We start from the raw sequence: 20,124 nt of genomic DNA on the forward strand, positions 1-20,124 counted from the left end.
TACGTACCCAACAGGAGACTCCGCTCCGCCGACCTCTCACTGGCCGCCGTCCCACGCATCCACAGGACCACCTCCGGGGGTAGGTCCTTCTCCCACCACGCCGCCAAGACATGGAACTCCCTTCCTCTCTTCCTACGACAGACAGGAGACCCTCAGACCTTAAGGAGACTACTGAAGACCTGGCTCTTCGACCACTAGCTGCAGCCACCCTCCTCCTCCCCCCCCCCCCCCAAGCCTTGAGACCCTCGCGGGTGTGTAGTGACCTTTATAAATTGACTGATTGATTGATCAAGTTCAAATGGCGCGCATAGGAAAGACCTCTGTGCGATCTGTCCATTCCGGGGTTGTAGGTCACATTAAAGTCACCTCCTCAAACAACATAGGTGGAGTCTATCTCAAATATCTTAGCCCACAATGTATCAAAACACCCTGGTGCATCTGTGTTCGGACCGTAACAACATGCCAACATGACGGGCGCAGTGCCCAGTCGGCCCCACGCTAGACAATACCTGCCCTCCAGGTCCCATGAGGTTCCCTCCATCTGAAAGGGGACCTGTTTTTTTATCAGTATCGCTGTACCCCTTGCATACGTGGAATAGGAGGAGAAGATCTGAGTCAGCGCTGCCCGCCACCTGAACAGGGCCCGACTGCGTCGCGGGCTATTCCTTACGCTCCCTTACTGCGGGGGGCCCGACTGTAAGTCCGTAGTAGCTGTGGTGCCACCCCCCGTTATCACACCCCCACTTCCTCTCTGTGCGCCTCAGTGATGGTGCGATCTCGGTTCTTGTCTCCGGCAGCCAACGCCGGCACTCCCGCTTGTTGCTGCACTCCGTGGGGGGCTCCGCGCAGTAGGTCTCCTGCTATTTCGCCCTCCACCTCCTGCAGTACGGGCTCCTTGCTTTCCTTTCCGCTCCTTCCCGCAGTCCGCCAAATGACCGGATCGGATCGCCGCGCTGCCTCGAGTCCTCGCGCAGCCCACTCCTGTATTCCTTTTCAGACCCAGCAGCCGTACGCCACTCGCCTGTCACGCACGTTCTTGTCCTGCTGCTCTCAGGTCTTGCGGCCCAGTGTCCATGTGTGAGGCCTCGGGCTTTCCTGGACTCGGCCGCCGCCTCGCGACTACCCTTCGCTCCAGCAGTCAGCACTGTCCCAACTCCCGTCGCCTGCTGCACCGGCTGCTAACCTTCAATCGCTCTGAAACTTTCACCGAGTGGAGAGACAGGCTAGCGCTGCATCATTCCCAATTTTTATTGAGTTTTGTGCTCATTTAGATCAGGAGAAATAAAGGATTTATGTTCCAGGCGGCAGGAGCCTCACAGCAGTGCGGCCATTCTGCTTGCGCTCTCTCTAGCGCCCCCTCCATCTCTGGTTCCTGGGTCACCGGCATCGAAAGGTTCTTTGCAGCATGAAGATTCACCGGCTCCAGCGACTTCCCCGGCGCCTAGGGAGTCCTCTCCAGGCCGGGTGGCATCACCTGTGCGAGCGCCCTCCCTGGCTCTGCATCCTCCAGTTCGACCTCAGGTGACTCCTCTTAAGGAAGGCACAAATCCATATCCTTCTTTTCCTGCTCCTGGGTCAGATTCTTCAAATTTTCTCAATGCGATGTTTGGCATGTGCAGTCTAGAGTTTACCGCCACAAGCAGGATCGTGGATTTTGGAGGTCCGCTTCCTTTCGTGGCCGCCAACAATCTCAACAGAGTCAACAACAGCAGAATCCCTTGTACAAGTCGTACAGAGGGAAGAATAAAAGAGGCCTCAGGGGTGCAGCTCGACAACAATCCTCCTCCTCTTCCTCCCCTCCCGCCACCATTGGTACAACAGGAAAGCAGTTCTAGATCCCCCATCTTAGAAGATGTTGGTCCTGTTGGAGGTCGGTGTCCCACTTTCTACAAGATTGGAGACTGATCACGTCCGATCGTGTGGTCTTGAGTCTTGTAGAGAATGGGAACGCCCTTCCCTTTTTGAAGTTTCCTCCTCCTTACCCTCCTCGCCAGGGTTGGTGCTCAGAGGACCACTTACTACTTTTACAGCAGGAGGTTCTTACTTTGCTTCAGAAATGTGAGATAGAGGTGGTTCCGGAGCAGGAAAGGGGTCCGGGTTGCTACTCCCGGTATTTCCTGATCCCCAAAAAGGACGACCGCTTAAGACCAGTCTTGGACCTCAGGATTTTGAACTTTTACCTCAGACAGGAGAAGTTCAAAATGTTGACCTTGGCTCAGGTTCTTCTTGCGCTGCAACAGGAAGACTGGATGGTGTTCATCGATCTACAGGATATGTATTTTCATCTTCCCATCTTGAAGTCTCATCGGAAGTATCTCCGGTAGGGTTGCAACATTATAAGATTGCAGTTCTTCTGTTCGGTCTTACTTCCGCACCTCAAGTCTTTACAAAGGTGATGGCGGTGGTAGCGGCTCATCTCAGAAGGTTAGGGGTTCCTGTTTTCCCCTACCTGGATGACTGGCTGTTGAAAGTGGAGTCTCCAGAGTTGGTTTTGCGCCACTTGCAGGTGACAACTCATCTGTTGTTCAAATTGGGTTTTTCGATAAATGTGCCCAAATCTCACCTGGTGCCTTCTCAGCGCAGCCGGTTCATAAGGGCAATACTGGACACTTCTGTGTGTCGAGCATTCCTGCCTCCGCAGAGGATTCTCGACATTCAGGAAATGATTCCTTTATTTCACGATGGAGCGGTTGTTCGAGTCCTGAAGGTCCTTCGTCTACTATGTCTGTTTGCTTCCTGCATACTGTTGGTCAACCATGCACGCTGGCACATGAGGGCACTCCAGTGGTGTGTCCGCAGGCAGTGGAATCAGTCCAATCGAGATCTCGGGGAGAAGATCAGAATCTCCAGAGAAGCTGCAGCGGAGCTTACTTAGTGGAGTGTGCAGGGCAACCTGTCTCAAGGAAAGCCCTTTCAGCCTCCTCCGCCGCTGGCCACAGTGATCATGGATGCCTCCACTCTAGGGTGGGGTGCTCATATGGGGGATCTGGAGGTTAAATGTCTTTGGTCTCCAAATAAGGTTGCTTCATATCAACCTGTTGGAATTGCAGGCAATAGGTTAGGCACTAAAGGCTTACCTTCCTTCCCTTCGCTGTCAGTCGGTTCAACACTACCGCGATGTGGTACATCAACAAACAGGGAGGTGTAGGGTTGTTTCGTGTCTGTAGAGAGGCTCTGCGACTCTGGTCCTGGGCTCAGGGCCATTGGAAATGTGTGTTTGCAAATCATCTTGCCGGTGTGCTGGATGTTCGTGCGGACAGTCTCAGTCGGCGTTACTTTGCTGATCACGAGTGGCGGCTTCATCTGGAGGTAATCCATCGCAACTTTCAGACGTGGGGGTCTCCTCGGTTGGACCTGTTTGCCACACATGAGAACGTGCACTGCTTGTTGTCCTGCAGTCTCCAGTTTCCGATGCAAGGTGCATTGGGGGACACTTTCATTTGGATTGGAGCTTGGAACTCCTTTACTCGTTTCCTCCCATACCCTTGATTCCTCGGGTTCTGAGGAAGATTCGCCAAACCGGGCCCAAGTTATATTGATCGCCCTGGAATGGCCAAGAAGGGTGTGGTACACAGATCTACTTCATCTTTCATCGCACCCTCCGCTCCGTCTCCCTCTCAGGACAGACCTCCTCTTGCAGTCGCAGGGGAAGGTTTTACACCCCCAGCTCCAGAGCCTGCACCTTCATGTCTGGAGATTGAACGGGGCAACCTGAGTTCCTTCTCTCTCCCGCCGGATATAGTGGATGTTATTTTATCGTCCAGGCATACACTCCACTAAGTCTGTTTACTCTTCCAGATGGTCCAGATTTGTTAAGTGGTGAGGAGAGAGAGACGTTGATCCTCTTAAGGCCCGTTTGTCTAATATGTTGGAGTTTTTACTTTCTTTTGCACAACAAGGTTGTGCTGTAGCTACAGTCAAAGGCTATTTGTCGGCGTTGTCGGCCTTTATATGTTTTCCGGACCAGCCGTCTTTATTTAAGTCCCCCATTGTCATGAGGTTCATTAAGGGCCTTACAAATAAGTTCCTTCCCCACTTTTCATTATGCCTCAGTGGGATTTGAATCTCGTTCTTACTTTTTTAAAGGGTTCTCCATTTGAGTCTCTTCTCTTCATTCTTGGCTATTGAGGCTTCTTACTTTTAAAACGATTTTCTTGATTGCCATTACCTCGGCTAGGAGGGTAAGTGAGCTTCAGGCTCTTAGCTCAAAACCTCTTTTCCTGACCATTAATGCGGTAAGTTGGTTCTAAGGATCTGGGCTGCTTTCCTTCACAAGGTGGGTACTCCTTTTCATATGGGACCGTCCATTACTTTACCCACCTTCTATCCTCCCCCTCACCCTTCCGAGGAGTAGGAGAGACTGCATCGTTTGGACCCTAAGAGAGCTGTCCGCTTTTATTTGGATCGGACAAGAGATCTGAGGCTGGACGGTCAGATCTTTGTGGGCTATGTTGGGAAGATGAAAGGCTGTGCACAAGATGACTCTTTCCAGGTGGATTATCTTGTGCATCAAGATTTGCTACGCCCTGGCCAAGAAGGACCCTCCGGAAGGTATCAGAGCTCATTCCACCAGAGCTAAGTCTACATCTTCTGCTTTGGCTAGAGGTGTTCCTGTTCTTGATATCTGTAAAGCAGCAACATGGGCCTCCCTTCACACCTTTGCAAAGCATTACTGCTTGAACTCTGAGGTAAGGAGGGATGACCAATTTGCTCGCTATGTTTTGCAGGATTTTTTGGTCTAGTCAGTTGGACACCCTCCTCCGGGAGAGGTACGGCTTTGGGAGTCTATTGAAAAGGTGAGGAATCCACAGGCAGAAGTATCCATCAGAAGAACAAGTTACTTACCTTCGGAAATGCTTTTTCTGGTGGATACAATATCTACCTGTGGATTCCTCATGGTCCCACCTGCCTCCCCTTTGTCCACCTGCTTTTACCAACATTTATTTTATTTTTTAATAATGAAAAAAATGTTAATAATGAGAAATGCTTTTCCCTTGCTATTTCTCTTTGCCTTTATTGATTATGCATTTGTCATTTTACATATGTGTATATATTTGATATGCTATGTATATATTTGAAAATGTGTCAGTCCGCCCATTTGCCTCGTTGGCACGGAAAAAATGGGTGGAACTGACGTCAGCATTCCGACGAGGTCCTTTTGTGGCTCTGATGACGTCATACGGTGCCGCGAGCGGAGCCTGTCTATTGTGACTTTCTCGTCGATGTGGGAGAGCTAGGAAAGAATTTCCCGCGGAATGCAGGCACAGGGGGTATTCAAAAGGTGAGGAATCCACAGGCAGATATTGTATCCACCAGAAAATGCGGTACCGAAGGTAAGTAACTTGTTCATTTTTGCCAAATGTGCACAGTGTACAAGGAATGTCTCCCCCTACAGCCCTGTAGAGACTGCCTGTGACATATCCCATCAGGTATGCATCTGGGGTTGAGTCACGCCTCGAAGGCCTGTAGTGATTGTGCGTTGGTTAACCTAAAAACCATCTAGGACAGCCAGTTGAAACTTTACATCACCAAGCATAAGAAGACTCCTCTCCAATGCCATTGCAAGTCACAGTCCAAGGTCGGTCTTGTTCCTGCTCTAGGAGTTGCCAATGGCACTAGGGAGGCTGCTAATTTTCCCAATCCAAATAGTCTGGTACGTAAAAAAAGAAGTATAAGAAATATGAGCAGGACTCAACCCCAATCCGCCACTCGCATTTGCCTGACGAGGGGCAGTGCCAAGGTTCTCGATCTCACCCCAGTGTCTCACAACCAAGGAGCCGGTCCCACAACTGGTTCTTGCACAGCCTAAGATTTTGCTGCTGTAGGAGGCTGGCTTATTATATGGTGCACATTTATTTAAGTGAAGCACCCCACACTAATCCAGACAACCCTGATGGTGATTTTAGTGGTCTTAGACAACCATAGAAAGTTCTCTAAGTGGTAGTTGTGGAGAGCAGCCTTCAGGCTTAGTCCAGAAGGAGTGTTAAGCAGCTTGTTTTACCAGAACTAATCATATAGTGTAGGTCAAACAAAAAAGTACCACACAGTGTAGTTATAAAAATAGTTATGTTTTTTATACACACTCACCAACACATTGGTATATCTCTTATCCAGAGGTATCAACACAATACACAATATTTTAAAAGGACACGGGTAAGTAGCACGAACACACAGTGGTCTCCAGGGGGAGACCTAACCATATACTAAGAAAGTGGAATGCGAACTGCGACCAAAGTCGAGACTTGACCCGGAAGACTCAGAAGAGCTGGGGACCCAAGGAATCACCCAAGTTAGGTACCCAGAAACCCCATGGAGGCTGAGTGCAGAGTGGAAGCACAGACACATACTCAATGCAAGATATTGGGGAAGTGGCAGGCGCAGTTTTGAAGAAGGACCTTTCCCGGAGAACCGTGAAGAAACCCCTTGGAAGATGAAAGGTTGGAGAGTCACCCCACCCGTATTTGGACAAGTGAGCAAAGGTCAACCATCTCCAGACATGACATTGCACAATGATATGGATCCTATGTCATGATCTGTCCTACTATCATTTCAATTCAATTACTTTATTCGGATAAAAACATATCCATAAAAGAACAAATCACGTTCCAGCATGCAAAATACACGATTGCATCATAATAGCAGATGTAAAATCAAATACATTAAAACATTGTTCATAAGGTGCACATCGTATTGCGGGCACGCACAGTAGTTTTCAGAAAAGCACCTACGTGGAAGACCAATTCATCATCTTCCAGGAGAAGGATAGATCTGTATGCAACTTCAAGATATTTTTTTTAAAGTTATTAAAAGCCATTTGGCATACTTTATATAAAACTTACAGAAGAATAAAAAGTGCAGTATGGTGTGTCCGCTCTGACCATCACGCGGGAAAGGCAAAGAATCAAGGTTAGCTTGACAAACGAGGGAAAAACAAAGTAAGAATTTCACAGTGCCCGCTCTTTAAGCGAAAAAGGAGTCCCCTCTCCCAACGACCTATAGGTTTTGTGAGGTTGCTAGATAACTGGTAAATAGTGTTCTTGGTCGACATTAAAGCAGCTACAGTTGGTTTTTTAAACTCCATATCTAGTCTTTCCTTGCTATAATGTGTATAGAATGCCATTTGAATTTTTTTTTGCTAACAGTATCTATCTCATTTGGGCTTGCAAAAATATGTTCATAATTAACCCTGCTTAGACTTGAACGCACCTCTGCTAGCCACAGGATGTCCATTCCCTTTTCACATTTAGGGCAGTCTCCTATAATCTCCCGTGTAAGGGTCGCCGCTGGATTTTTCCAAATGGCTAGCCAAAATAGGACGGGGTCTGCCTGTATATAGTCTTCATTGGAATGTAAGTTCAATTCGCTATGGCAAGCATATTGGGACGTGAAGATGGGGGCACTTAAAAGTTTCCAACAGAACCTGTTGTCTTCGAGCTGGATGCTATAGCTCCTTGAGAAGCCCTAGACCTCTGCACCATAGGTTTCCTTGGGAATGCACTGAAGTTTAAAAACATTTTAAAGAGCTAAAACAGCCCCCGTCATCCTAGGTTATGGTAGGCTAAGAACCGAGTTAATAGCTTTGGAGAACTTATTCCTACAGTACGCCATGTGGTCAGACCAGGAACCATTAGCAGAAAAGACCAACCCCAGATAGGGGAAAGTGCTAGTGCATTGTAAACTTTGATTGCCCAGTGAAATGGAGTTTAAAAGGTCCTTCCACGGTCCGCAAGCCATTATAAAAGATTTATTGCAATTAGTACATAGATCTAAAGTGGCCATAAACTCGACAAAACCCGTACTAAAATGTGTAGAGCTTTAGGTGTGCGGCCCATTAATACTGCGTCTTCAGCGTATATTTAGGGCGAGGAGTATTTTGCTGTTAACTCTGGGGACATCATTGGCTAACTCGATCAGTGTTTTGTGTAACTTATTACTACATATAATGAAGAGTATAGGTCTAAAACACATCCCTGCCTGACCCCTCTACCAACCCTGATGTCATTAGAGACCTCATCCCCTATGTTGATCCTAACCTGAGCTCTCAGATCCTTGTGCAAATATGCTAAGAAATGTACTAAAGCCTTATCTAACCCATATTCTAATATGATTGACCATAGTTGTGACCGGTTTACATCATAGAAAGCTGAGGTCAGATCCATAAAAGCCAAATAAATAGGTGACCTCTGTGCAATAGTGTATTTCCCAATTATTAGATTGAGGTTAAAGCATTGCTCGGTGGTGCCTACTTTACTCCTAAAACCTAATTGGCATGGTTGTAGAACATGATTGTCTTTGGACCAAGTTTTGATCTTATTATATAAAACCCTCCCTAGGATGTTCAGAGCATTGTCAATTAGGGAAATGGGTCTGTAACAACTTGGTTGGGAGCGGTCACCCTTTTTAAAAATTGGTACGATGCTGCTAGTTGACCAGGTGCTAGGTAATGGGGCATGGGTTAAATTGTTAAAAACATTCAGCAAGAGTGGAGCCCAAAAATCTGGTTTGTGCTTAATGAGGTCAATGGGTAACCCATCGGGGCCTGGGGCTTTATTGCCTGGACTACGATGTATAGCTTCCTTGACTTTGTATAAGGATATTAATACCCTTACGGGGGCTTGAAGCCTAAACATGTCTTTTTTCACATGTAGGGGTTGTATAAATCTTCGAAAAATTAGCTTCCCAGGCCTCACTGGTTATGTTACAGCTGATCTGAGTTAGTGGTTGTCCCATTGCTCTCATGTCTTTAACAACAGCCTAAAATGTTTTCCCGTTCTTTAGGCTGGCAGCGTTGGCAAGAGCAGCCCATCGACCTAATAATAGTTTGTCCTTCCTATGAGATTTGACCAGCTTGTACTTCTGTCTGAGCGACTTAATTATAGGGGTGCACCTAGGGTTAGTTGATAGGGCCTCCGTAGTTGTCTATTGATCACTGAACACTCGCTATTAAACCATCTGGTCCATGCTGCATAACGTCCACAGGTTTTGATAGTACAGATTTTATGACCTCACAAAGTTTAGCAAATGCCCTAATAACCTCGGAGTTGGGTTTCCGTCCAGACAGACAAGAGTCAAAAAGTTCCAGATTGTCCCTGACCACCATGTGGAACAGATCAGCACTATTAACCCTTCGCCATGCTAGTCTTAATTTGTCTTTTGAGGGTACCAAATCCCTGGCACCGCATTCTATTTTATACATTACCCTCGGGGACAGTATAAGCACTACTTGGATCAGGTTGTGGTCGCCGTGGTGTGTGGGAGCGACCACAGCTTTCACGAAGAGGTCTTCAAGAGTGCGGGTAAATAAAGATATAATCAATGGTGGTTGCACTACCCCTTCCTCTGAATGTTGGGTCAGGTGAGTTATTATCATTACTATCTGATAGAGAGTCCTAGCCGCAGATTTATTAACGTAGAATCATCACAAGGCGTGAGACTGGATCCGGAAAATTGTCTTTGCCACAGCATCTCGGCACGCCGGGGGTGGTACCACATGACTCCGCCCTAATGTCCGCGATCATGACATCAGCGAGGTCACATAAGCCCCACCCCGGCCAGCTGACGTCCGTGTTCTTCTTTTCCGCTTGCAACGCGGATCCGGATCGTGTCCCTGACCTGTTTTCAGGCCTTCTTTTCACGCTTTTGTGTTGAGGAACAGTGTGCGAATGCCTTCTGGCTTCAAGGCGTGTACTTCTTGTACGCTCCAGATGACGACAACCGACCCTCACCCTATTTGTATGTGGTGTTTGGGCGAGCACCATGACTCTACGGACTGCGACGCTTGCCAGCATCTAAAGCCGAAGTCCCGGTGGGAGCGCCGGATGAAACTAATTTCGGCCCGCTTGTCCAGATCGGTCTCGCCACCGCGTCCGTCCCCTACCTCGGAAGGGTCCAGAAACCGCTGATTCCGACTACGGCATTGTCCTTCGCCGAGGCCCCATGGGCGTTGTTCGCCCACCGGTAAGTCTTACAGCTTGTCACCGCTTGTCACCGAGGCCTGGTCCCCGTCCTGCAGAGGGTGCGGGTTCCCCTGGGGACACACAGTTTCGCTCGTCTCCACCCTACACGCTGTTCCCTGTAGTCGGGGCGACTAGTGCCCAAATGGAGGCCTAAGCTACAGCTCTGCATGCTTCCTTGGCCCCTGCTCTTCTTCCTGAGACGTCCGCGGATTCCTTGCCATGTTCAGGGCCTTCCGCGGAGTTGCTCCGGCGCCTGTGGTGCACTCCATGGCGCCGTGCCGGCATCGGGTCATCGACTCGTCTCCAGAGGTCCCCTCCTCTCCGGAGGTTTGTCATCTCCTGGTCTCCTCTTCTCCGGAGACGGGACGCCGCGTCGTTGCTTTTTCCCCGGCATATTCCAGGGAGGGCTCTTTGCCGTCTCTGCGGCCACAACCCTCGGACCCCCTCTTCTGCAACTCGATGTTGGTTGCTCCACTGGCTTCTCCACCTTCCACGGAGGCTCCTCAGGCCCCCCACTCATCCGTGGATCTTACACTAGTCAGGGGCTGGGCGTTTCTTCCTCCAGCTGGACTTGGGGATGGATTGCTTAGTTTACTGTCGTCGCCCACGGAGGAATTGCTCTCCCCCCCACCCCCCCTGAAGCACTATGGAGGCGAGTGTAGCCTTTGTCTGGGCCATTTCCACTGCCGCTCGCATTTTGCTAATGGGTGACCCTGTCACCCCTTCCCCATTTGTTAGAAGTTCTCCACCAGGGCTCTGGTGGAGGGGAGCTGCTTCTTTTTCCATTCGAAGCTTCGCTCCACAATTCTCTTCTGGGGGCCTGGGGGCGTCCGCCGCGGGTGATCTGGTGCCTCAGCCGCTCCTACACCACCACCATCCTGCTCCACACGATATAGTCTGCCTTTCTTTCCACCATTCTACCCTGGGCCCTCTCGTGCAGACTGCTTTTCCTTCCTTGCCTTCAGTGTTGCTTCATCAATCACGGGAGGCCCGGTGGTTGGATTCATGGGGGCGTAACATCTTCGCGTCCTCCAGTGCTCCTTTGCGAGCGCTCAACACACTTTGTGGGTTGGCCAGGGCTACCTCCAGCCTGTGGGATTCTGTGGAGTCCCTTCTGTCTCGCGTCTCTTATGAAGGTGTCCGTGCTGATCTGCTGCACCATGTGTTGGATGGTTGGGAGTTGGCCGCGTTTATTCTCCGTATGGCCTTGGATGTTGCTGATGCTCTCCGCCGAGCTATGGCAAGTTCTGTGGCTCTATGACGCCATGCTTGGTTGTGGGATGGCATTTTTCCAGAGAATATTAGGGAGCGTCTGGTTGACCTGCCTTTTGATGGGATTCTTTTATTTAATAACCAAGCGGACTCTGCCATTCAACGGCTCCTTGCGGGGCTCCGTCCTCCTCCCCCTCCGTAAGCTTGGCTTGTTGGTCCTCCGGTGCTCTATGGGAGTTGTTATCCCACCTTTTTTTGGAGTCTAGTGTTTTGGTTGGCCCACCTGTGTGTTCTGTGTGGTTTCATGTGCCTTCGGGGTCCTTAGGTTGGCCCCTCTGTACTGTTGGTTGCTGGCATTTGTGTATTTTTGGGCTGATTGGTAAGCTGTCTGTGGTACTACCTGCAGGTCCTTTATGTTCTTGTCCTCTGCTTCGGGATTTTTTTCCCTTTGAGGTGTTCCCATGTTTTCTTTGGGACGTGTCCTACCCTAAGTGGGGTACTATTGTATAGCTCTGTCCTAAGCTAGGAGGGTGTGGACCCCCTTTTGGAGTTCCTCGCCTTTCCTGGCATCTCTGTATACCGCTGGTCTGGTCTCTTTTGTCTTTGTCTTGGCGCAGCTTGTCCTGCTCCAGGTTCTGTCATTCTCAGTATCTGCTACACTGCTAGACCGGCTTTGACATTCTGTCTCCAGCGTTGTCTTGTGGTGAATCCGCCTTTTTGTCTGGTGTTTCGGCCTGGTCCTCTATCTTGTGTTCCAGGGGGGGCTAGGATTTTCCTAGTATTTTCCTGTGTTCTGGTTGATGACTTAGGTCTGTCCTACGTATTTCCCTCTTTCTCTTCTGACTGGTCCCTTTTTTTCTTGGGTCGGTTTGTGTCTGGAACAGTCTTCCTTTAGGGATTGTTCTGGATTTCCCTGGCCTTTGCCTTCGTCTTGCGTTCAGTTTGATCTGGGCGCACTGCTTCATGGTATTTGCCAGCTGCAGGCTGAGCACGCCTGCTCTTTCTGGTCCACCACCGTGGGCCTTGGCGTGTACCCTTGTGCTCCTGCCTCTTGTTCCTTGATGCCCTTTTTGGGTTAAGTTCTTATGCGCGATAGAAATAATCACTCATTCATTCATTCTACTGGAGCTTTGCGCGACTGTGTCTTTCTTCTCACGCCTGCCTTTCTTGGCTGTGGTGCTGTTCCTGCCTTGTCTGCTACCTCGAGCCTGATGCTTGTTCAGCTGTCCCCTGCACTGTGTGTGTTCTCCTGTGGCGGGATCTGCCTCCGTTTTTACCTCTTCTCCTTGGAGTTTGGGGTGGTTTGTTTCTTCCTTGGTACTCTTCTGGCATTGTCTGTCCCTCCGGGGTTTTCTGGTGGATGTCCCTTGTACCTTGGATGGGCTTGGGGTATCCTGGCCTCCCTTCGCCTTGTTCTTGATTACTTCTGCTTGGTGGGGCCTGTGCCGCCCTTCTTGGCCCCATTACACATCCCCTGCTGGGGCCCTGGGTTTCTTCCTACCCGGGAGGTTCTCTTGCAGGCCCTCCTCCCCTCTGGGTATGGCTAGGATATCTATTCTACGTTAAGGAATCTTCAGCTTGGATTTCTGCGCTCGCCTCCCTCCTGGTGGCTTGTCTTCTACGAGTGTCCTCTTCATTTCCTCCCCGACGGGAAGCTTCGTTCTGTTTAATTGTTCCACCCCGTCCTTGCTGGTGCAAGGTCGGTTGGTTCCTGTGTACTTCTGCATCCCTACACCCTGGTTTTTTCCAGTGTGGGGGCCCACTTTGACTCTTCTTCCCTTCAAATTGCTTAGGATTTCTTATTCCTCTGCAGTCCTCGGAGTTGGGGTCTTTTGGCTGTACCTCAACCTTTAGTTCCTTCCAGGGGATACGACACTCCTTGATGGTGTTGTCTTGGGATAAATTGCCATTACTCATCTGTTCCGGATTTGTTGCCCTTCAATGTTGTGGATTGTGATTGCATACTCTCTATCATCTGCTATGATGTTTTTCACATGTTTTTTCTGCCTCCAGGGAGGATGTCGCCTTAGCTTTGCGAGGTTGCTCCTCAGAGCGGTGCTCTGCTCTTTCACTGCTATGGCTTTCTGTGCCTTAGTGCCTGGCACTTTTACAACTGGTGCTGTTCCTCACCTTTCGTTCCTCCCGTTTCTGTTTTATCTGCTCTTTCGCACAATGTTCCCATACTCTCCACAGTTTTCTTTGTGATGGCTACGTGTTGTGGCGCGGAAAAGTTCTCTGAAGAAAACTGACGTCAGCGCGCTGGGGTGGGGCTTATATGACCTTGCTGACGTCACGCCACGGACGACGTCAGGGCGGAATCACGTGGTACCACCCCCGGCGCACAGAGATGCTGTGGCAAAGAACATTTTCCGGATCCACTCTCGCGCCTAGGGATGATTCTACGTGAAGGAATTTGCGGCTAGAATCGTCTCTACCAGATACATTGTTACCGAAAGTAAGTAACTTGTACTACAGCAGCAATGTCCATGACAGCAGGGTTCCGTAAATATTCCTTTAGCTCCACTCCCCTGTGACAGATTTGTCCTCTACTCCTTAGCCTTAGAGCCACGGTCTCTTCACTGGGGAGCTTAGCTTTCAAATCTGCACCCAGACAGATACAAGCTTATGTATCAGAGACATTACAATTCTCTAAGGTAGCAACAAAGTCAAATAGATTATTAAAATTAATGGTAGGGGAATTGTGAAAATAGTTATTATAAAAATTAAGTAAATACTTAGATACCCCTCTTTTGTATAACAAAGCTTGGAGTTTGTCGCTATGGGCTTAATGCTGCCCCTTGAGGCAATGGTCACCCAAATAGAGAGACCACCAGTTGGTCGACTAGATTTGGGACTTGGGGCCAGGACATTAAAGCATTTAAACCCTTCGAGGTATATTTCTTTGGTAGCCCAGGTCTCTTGGAACATCAAAATGTCCTGCTGTCTAACCAATTTCAGCCAATCTTCTAGGTCTATTTTTGATTGTAGAATGGTGACATTCCAGCTGAGTATGTTCAGATCTGGGAAGACCACCAGTCATTTGATTTTGTGCCACTGTGTTCAATTGGATTCTCTCCCCTATATATTGTGTCTATTCGTCAATTTTGTGGAACATGTTTCTATTTCAACAATGTTTTTTAAATGTTTTGAGTATGTATGGAAGTATGATTGACAGACATGAAAGTGAGTGTATGCATATTATAGATTGTTCAATTGTTAAGAATTAAATAAATTATATTTTGTAATTTTGATAAATAGTTGTTACTGCCTTGGTTCTTTCCAATCATCATTGTTATTTATATTATTTTGCTAATTTTCTACAGTATGGTTGCCTTAATTATTTACATTAATTGATTTTCCCTACCTTAAGGAACGTCACCTATACTATATAGGGGGCCTCTTCTTTTACGCCAGATCTGGGTTGATACAAACCTTGGGGATAGTTGTGGCGACATGATCGCATGACTCTGATATATTTGAAAGGTGTGTGGGTGTATAGTCGATCCCATCAGTTATAGGGGTGGTGGTGAATCCTGGAAGTCAATGTCAGACAAAGCCAAACATTTATTTTGGGCAACTGGGAGAACAACCTAGTTTAAAAGGCTTCTGGGAGTTGGTAGAGACCAGATATTTGGTGTGTTGCTAGTTGTGATCTCCTGGCATCTCAGCAGTGACTTTACTATAGACTGTTTACGGAAGTTAATAACACTACAGTCCCCTTCAATATTCTTGGGTGAGTCGCCTACCCATCCAACTCTTTGTACCATTATAATATCTTGCATGTTTGACACATTGAACCTCCTATATTCTTGGACAACAAATCCACGCATTTGTTGCACATATTGATCCCAAGTTTTCCTTCTTAAGGGGTGGTACCCCTACCAACACCAAACCATAAAGGCATGCTTCCAGCAGAAGACCCAGAACGTCTGTATTGGGCCTGGGATGGGTCCTGCTGGAAGGATCAGGATTAGTGCTTCTAGATGTGCTCGAGTTTGGTCGATCACCGACTAAACTGTTGATCGATTCGAGTATTGGGCTAAGGGGCACAGGTGAATCAGTCCCAGTCGGGCCAGCCTGACCATTAGCAGAAAAGGGGGGTTTTGACACTGTTACCCTTCAGGAGGAGGCATTCCCCTAATGGGATGCATGTATTACAAGAGGGAACAGCTAGGGAACCAACAGGCTGGCACGAGACAGCAGTGGGGGGTTAACTTTTGTTAAAACATTCGATAAAGAAACAGTGGGCACCCAACCTTTAGCAACATTAGTTAGGGTTGTCTCCCCTGTTGAGAAAGTTTTTTCACTATAGTGTCCAAGCGACCCAGACGCTCCTATAGGGATGTAAATTTCATCTCTATTATGTCGATGTTCCGCAAGCAAACGGATTTAATAAAAACCTCCATAAGATCTGGTGCGCTTGATCCTGCTTCCGTTTGGGTGCAAATGGAATGGCTAGAGTTCCTACTTGGCACTGGGCCCGGAGTGCTAATACCAGACGGTAATGAAGATTGCATCCATGATGACAAGCAGCTGCGGGAGGAACTGGCGCGTGGGGGCTGTTTCCTTTTAGTGCAGACTGGCTTCCTGTATTTCCTTTTGCGTTTGGTGGTCGTAGCAACTGCAGCTACTGCATTTGGGGTGCTCATGACTTGTAGTGTCTTGAGTAAGGCATACCCTTAAGCGCCAGGGGTGCCAGCACTGGGGGGCTGGGCGCTATTTAGACCCAGCTTTCTGGTGCACAGGATCACGGGATATGATAGTGGGTGCTGGGTCTGCTGATGTCCCCCAGGTGTCCCTCCAGGTGTGAGGTCGGTATGTACTGCTTCGTTCCCCAGGGACAAGCTACGCTCTGTTAGTTCTATTTCTGAAGACACAATGCTGACCACCCTCTTCAGCATACTGTCCAGGGTGATAGGGGAGAGCCAGTGGTTGGCTAGTACGTTTCCCCATCATAGGTTCAAAGCAGGATATTGTCAGTCCAGTTAATATGGTGATATACTCACCTCAGTCCTCGAGGCCTGCGCCCCCGTGGCCCTTGAAAGAAAGTGGGCTCAGCCCAGCCTCTGCCGGGCGTGTCCGCGCGCGTCCCCTGAGCCAAAGCTAAGCACCTCCTGGTGCGTTGGCGTGACGGTTGCGGTGCTCACTAGGGGGTTTGAGTCCCCTTGCTGCTGTTACGGGCATATTATTCACTTGACATGAAGCAATACTTGAAGGTTTATCTGTATAAAACGGAATACTTTTGGAAGTAAACCAACTATTTGTAGCATTTGGACAAGTGAGAAAAGGTCAACCATCTCCAGACATGACATTGCGCAAGAATATGGATCCTATGTCATGCCCTGTCCTACTAAGGTGAGCATGCATGTATCAAAAAATTATAGTTTTCCACAAGAGAAGTGGCACATCTGGTTTTGATGTTTGCTGAATTACTGAGACATCTATTCTGTTCACACTCCCTGCAGGGAGTGAAACTCGTTGTTGGCTAGAGTTCTGACAAGCATAGTGAGTGGAATGTAAAACTTACAGTACTGCTATTGCTTAAAATGTATTGAACATTCCATGTTTGATGGGCATATGTCACGCATGTGAGTCTGTGAAAGATACAAATCTATGAAAGAAAACAATAATTGGGAATGTTGTTAAAGAGAACTAAATATTTCTTCTGCTGGTACTCGCTGCACAAGCGCAGCTGGATTTCCTACCTCCATGTTATCGAAACAGTTTCTTAAACGCCCCTTCAGTGATTGGAAGTAATAAAAGTAATATAGAATGATTAGTAAATTAAAGCTATCAAGGGAAACATTTCTCCTTTTTGGGACTCAGTGCAAACCTGTAGTAGCACAGGCTTTCCGTATTGATTGACATACTGTTCATGAATTAGCACACTGTTTATGGCGATTTTCTGATTAAGTACAGTTTTTCTAAGAAATATTTGAAACATTCAATGTAAGGACTATGACACCAACCAGTATATATCTATCAAATGAAACTGTTTAACTAAGTTGACCAGTTGTTTCCTTCTTCCAAGATGACTGTGCTTTAGTGTGGTCATATTGCCCTGATGGGACTATTTTAATGTTCTGTGGATTGCCTTAGGTACTGCGAAATGCACACCCTGTAAAAACCGAGATGAAGCTGAGGAGGGAGAAAGCATGACAGGTTTGTAACTAAACCCAACGCATGCATGACCAGAATTTGTTTTCTTCCATTGCTTGCAGGCTTTGATTCAAAGTGACATGACGAATTGCTTCTCCTATAGTGCCATATATTCCTTGATCTGTACTATAGGAACTTGGAGATCTGACGGCGCAGCCATATATCTCTGTCAACAAACACTGAAGAGCATGTTTGGAGGCAGAATGCTAAACTATCATGAGTCGATAAAACACCGGTCTTCTACGAGTTGAAGGCGTGACTTAAGTTACTTCACAAAAATGATTGTACTTCTGAGCAGAAGTTCTCAGATCCCCATGCACTATCATTAAAACAAAAAATTCAAGCTTTCCTCCGGTTCGAGTGAAAAGGTGGCCATTACTGCTCCTTTACATTCGGTGCTTTTCAAATAGTACATTAAAACTGTTGTTGAACTCACACTTTTTATTTCTAGAAAATAGGAATAAAGTAATATATGCTGTTGCTGGGTTTTTTCTACAGATCCAAGCATCACACTGCATTACCAGTAAAGAGATTGTGGCAGTATCTGGTAAAAGGAGAGGAAGTCCAAGAAACATTTATCAGAAATATATTCACAAAGAAAAGGGAGCTAAATGAGGTTTGTATTGCATCTTGTTTCTACCATTCCATTATATCCCTCAAGTTGCGGCTAATGTTATTTAGCTTATTAATACTCAAGTATTCAGTGTGAACCTTTCTCTGTTGATATTTGATGTATGTGTTCAAATACATTTCAAATGGACACACAGTATTCTAATTATTAACCTCTGTGCCTATAAAACCACTGTTTTAACTAAGCTAATATTGAGCTAAAAATGCTACTGCATTCCATGTGTATAGTCTTCATCACGTTGTTTCTGATGGAGAGATCTTACGGTGAATGATTAGATCGAGGACAGAGAGGGTGAAAGATATGGTACAATCGAATGGGTGTCAGATAATCTGTAATTTGTACCAGATAGGTTTTGTTCTACAATATGCCCATAACTGAGCAGAAACAGCAAAAGCAATGCTCATTGGCTCAATGTGTCCTTGCTTGTATGTTATTGTAGGAGGCTGGCTGAGTATATGGTGCACTTTTATTTAAGTGATACACCTTGCACTAATCCAGGCAACCCTTATGGTGATTTTAGTGGCCTTTGATAACCATAGAAAGCTATTATAACAAAAACAGTATGAAGTTCCTAATGAAAAAAGCAGGTGGAGGTCAGATGGCACAGGGAGAAGATGTACCCTGATGTGTAAAGGATTGAAAGAACAGGAGAAAAGGATTCCTCCTTATAGAAAAAGACCCTCACACACCCAATAAGCGGGTGTATTGTTTCATCATCGGGCCTGCTCCTACTCGGTTCGGCGGTGCAATACTAGATCAGGCACCCTAGAAGGGGCCTACTTAGCGGAGATCTTTTTTCTTGCAAGCCGTTGGGTGCAGTGCGTGTAGGTGATGATAAGGTGTTGTGTGAGCTAAAACAGGGAACAGTGGTCCACTCAGAACAATTTTAATGAAATGTGGCTACTGCACTGGTTAAAAAAAAAAAACGCACCCTCCCACTTAAAGGTGTGTGGGGACGTGTGCTGTTGAAATAGGTCGACATGTTTCTTGCCTTAAATCAAGTGATGGCAATTCCTCAGGACCAATAGAAAATTGATCGACCTACACTTTTTGGTAGTGGTCAAGAACCCAATAAGGTGAATGAGTGACCACCTGTACAGCACCCCAAAAAATGGCACTAGTATTTATTTTATTTATTTTGAAAGTTTTATAGAGCGCGAACAAGATCCTGGTGGATATCAGAGCGCTATACAAACAATAAATGTTACTTTATACATCAAATAAGAGCCAATCCACACAAGTGAATAAAGCATGTAGTAAAAACAACATAGCTAGATTTAACATCAAGAATTGTCTTGTGGTTGGGAGCGTGTATGCATCTCGTATCAGGGTTTCAGCAAACCCTACTCATGTGTATTTGGCCATGAGGATGGCTTTAACTTCCTTTTTAAAAGAGGTAGTGGACGGGTTGAGTCTGGTTTCTGGGGGTAAAGCGTTCCAGATTCTAGGTGCCACCCCTGAAAAGGATCTGTTATAAGTTTTTTTCTTATGGAATTTTTGTGGTTTCAGTAGTAGTTTTTCCGCATTTCTTGAGGGTCTGGACCCACCCGATATCGTCAATTTCTGTGCCAGATAACTTGGTGTATTTTGATGCATGGCTCTGTGTGTCATGCATGCAATTTTCAGCTGAATTCTCGCCTCTAGGGGCAGCCAGTTCAGGGATTGAAGGTCCGGGGAGATGTGGGAGCTACGTTTAGATCCAGTTATGAGTCTTGCTGCGGCGTTGATTGAAGCTCTCAGAGGTGCAGTTGATGCCTTGGGTAGACCACAGAGAGAGACACATCCGTATTCTACTCTGGGTATAACTAGAGCTTGTACTGCCTGCTTGAGGTCATTGTGTGGTAGGAAGGGTTTCAGTTTCCTCAGTGTGTTTATCTGGAAGTTGGCTCCCTTTGTAGCACTACTGATATGTTTTTGCATGTTGAGATTACTGTCTAACGTTATTCCTAGTGACTTTGCTGAGTCCACAATGATAGGTTGAACGTTGAACACCGTAATATGTTTGATCCAATCTTGCATGTTCGGGATTTGAGCCGGTGGAGCTATTAGTAGGAATTCAGTCTTTAGGGCATTCATTTTTAGATGATTTTCTGCCAGCCAAGTTTGGGTATTCCTAAGAGCTGTAATAAGTAGTTTGATGTCCTCTAGGGTGTGTATCTTGAGGTA

General features: G+C 47.2%; 1 protein-coding gene across 4 annotated transcripts in view; it reads left to right on the top strand.

Moving 5' to 3' along the window:
• DMXL1 (Dmx like 1) overlaps nucleotides 1-20,124 on the top strand; it is a 2,287,446-nt gene that overhangs the window by 1,855,344 nt on the left and 411,978 nt on the right. For all 4 annotated transcript variants that reach the window (XM_078675553.1, XM_078675555.1, XM_078675552.1 and 1 more), the window contains one exon: nucleotides 17,826-17,943. In XM_078675553.1, coding sequence (XP_078531679.1) covers nucleotides 17,826-17,943 — 118 coding nt within the window. The remainder of the gene's footprint in view (nucleotides 1-17,825; nucleotides 17,944-20,124) is intronic.

The sequence above is a fragment of the Lissotriton helveticus genome, chromosome 2_1 (genome assembly GCF_964261635.1).
Source record: "Lissotriton helveticus chromosome 2_1, aLisHel1.1, whole genome shotgun sequence".
Lineage (NCBI taxonomy): Eukaryota > Metazoa > Chordata > Amphibia > Caudata > Salamandridae > Lissotriton > Lissotriton helveticus.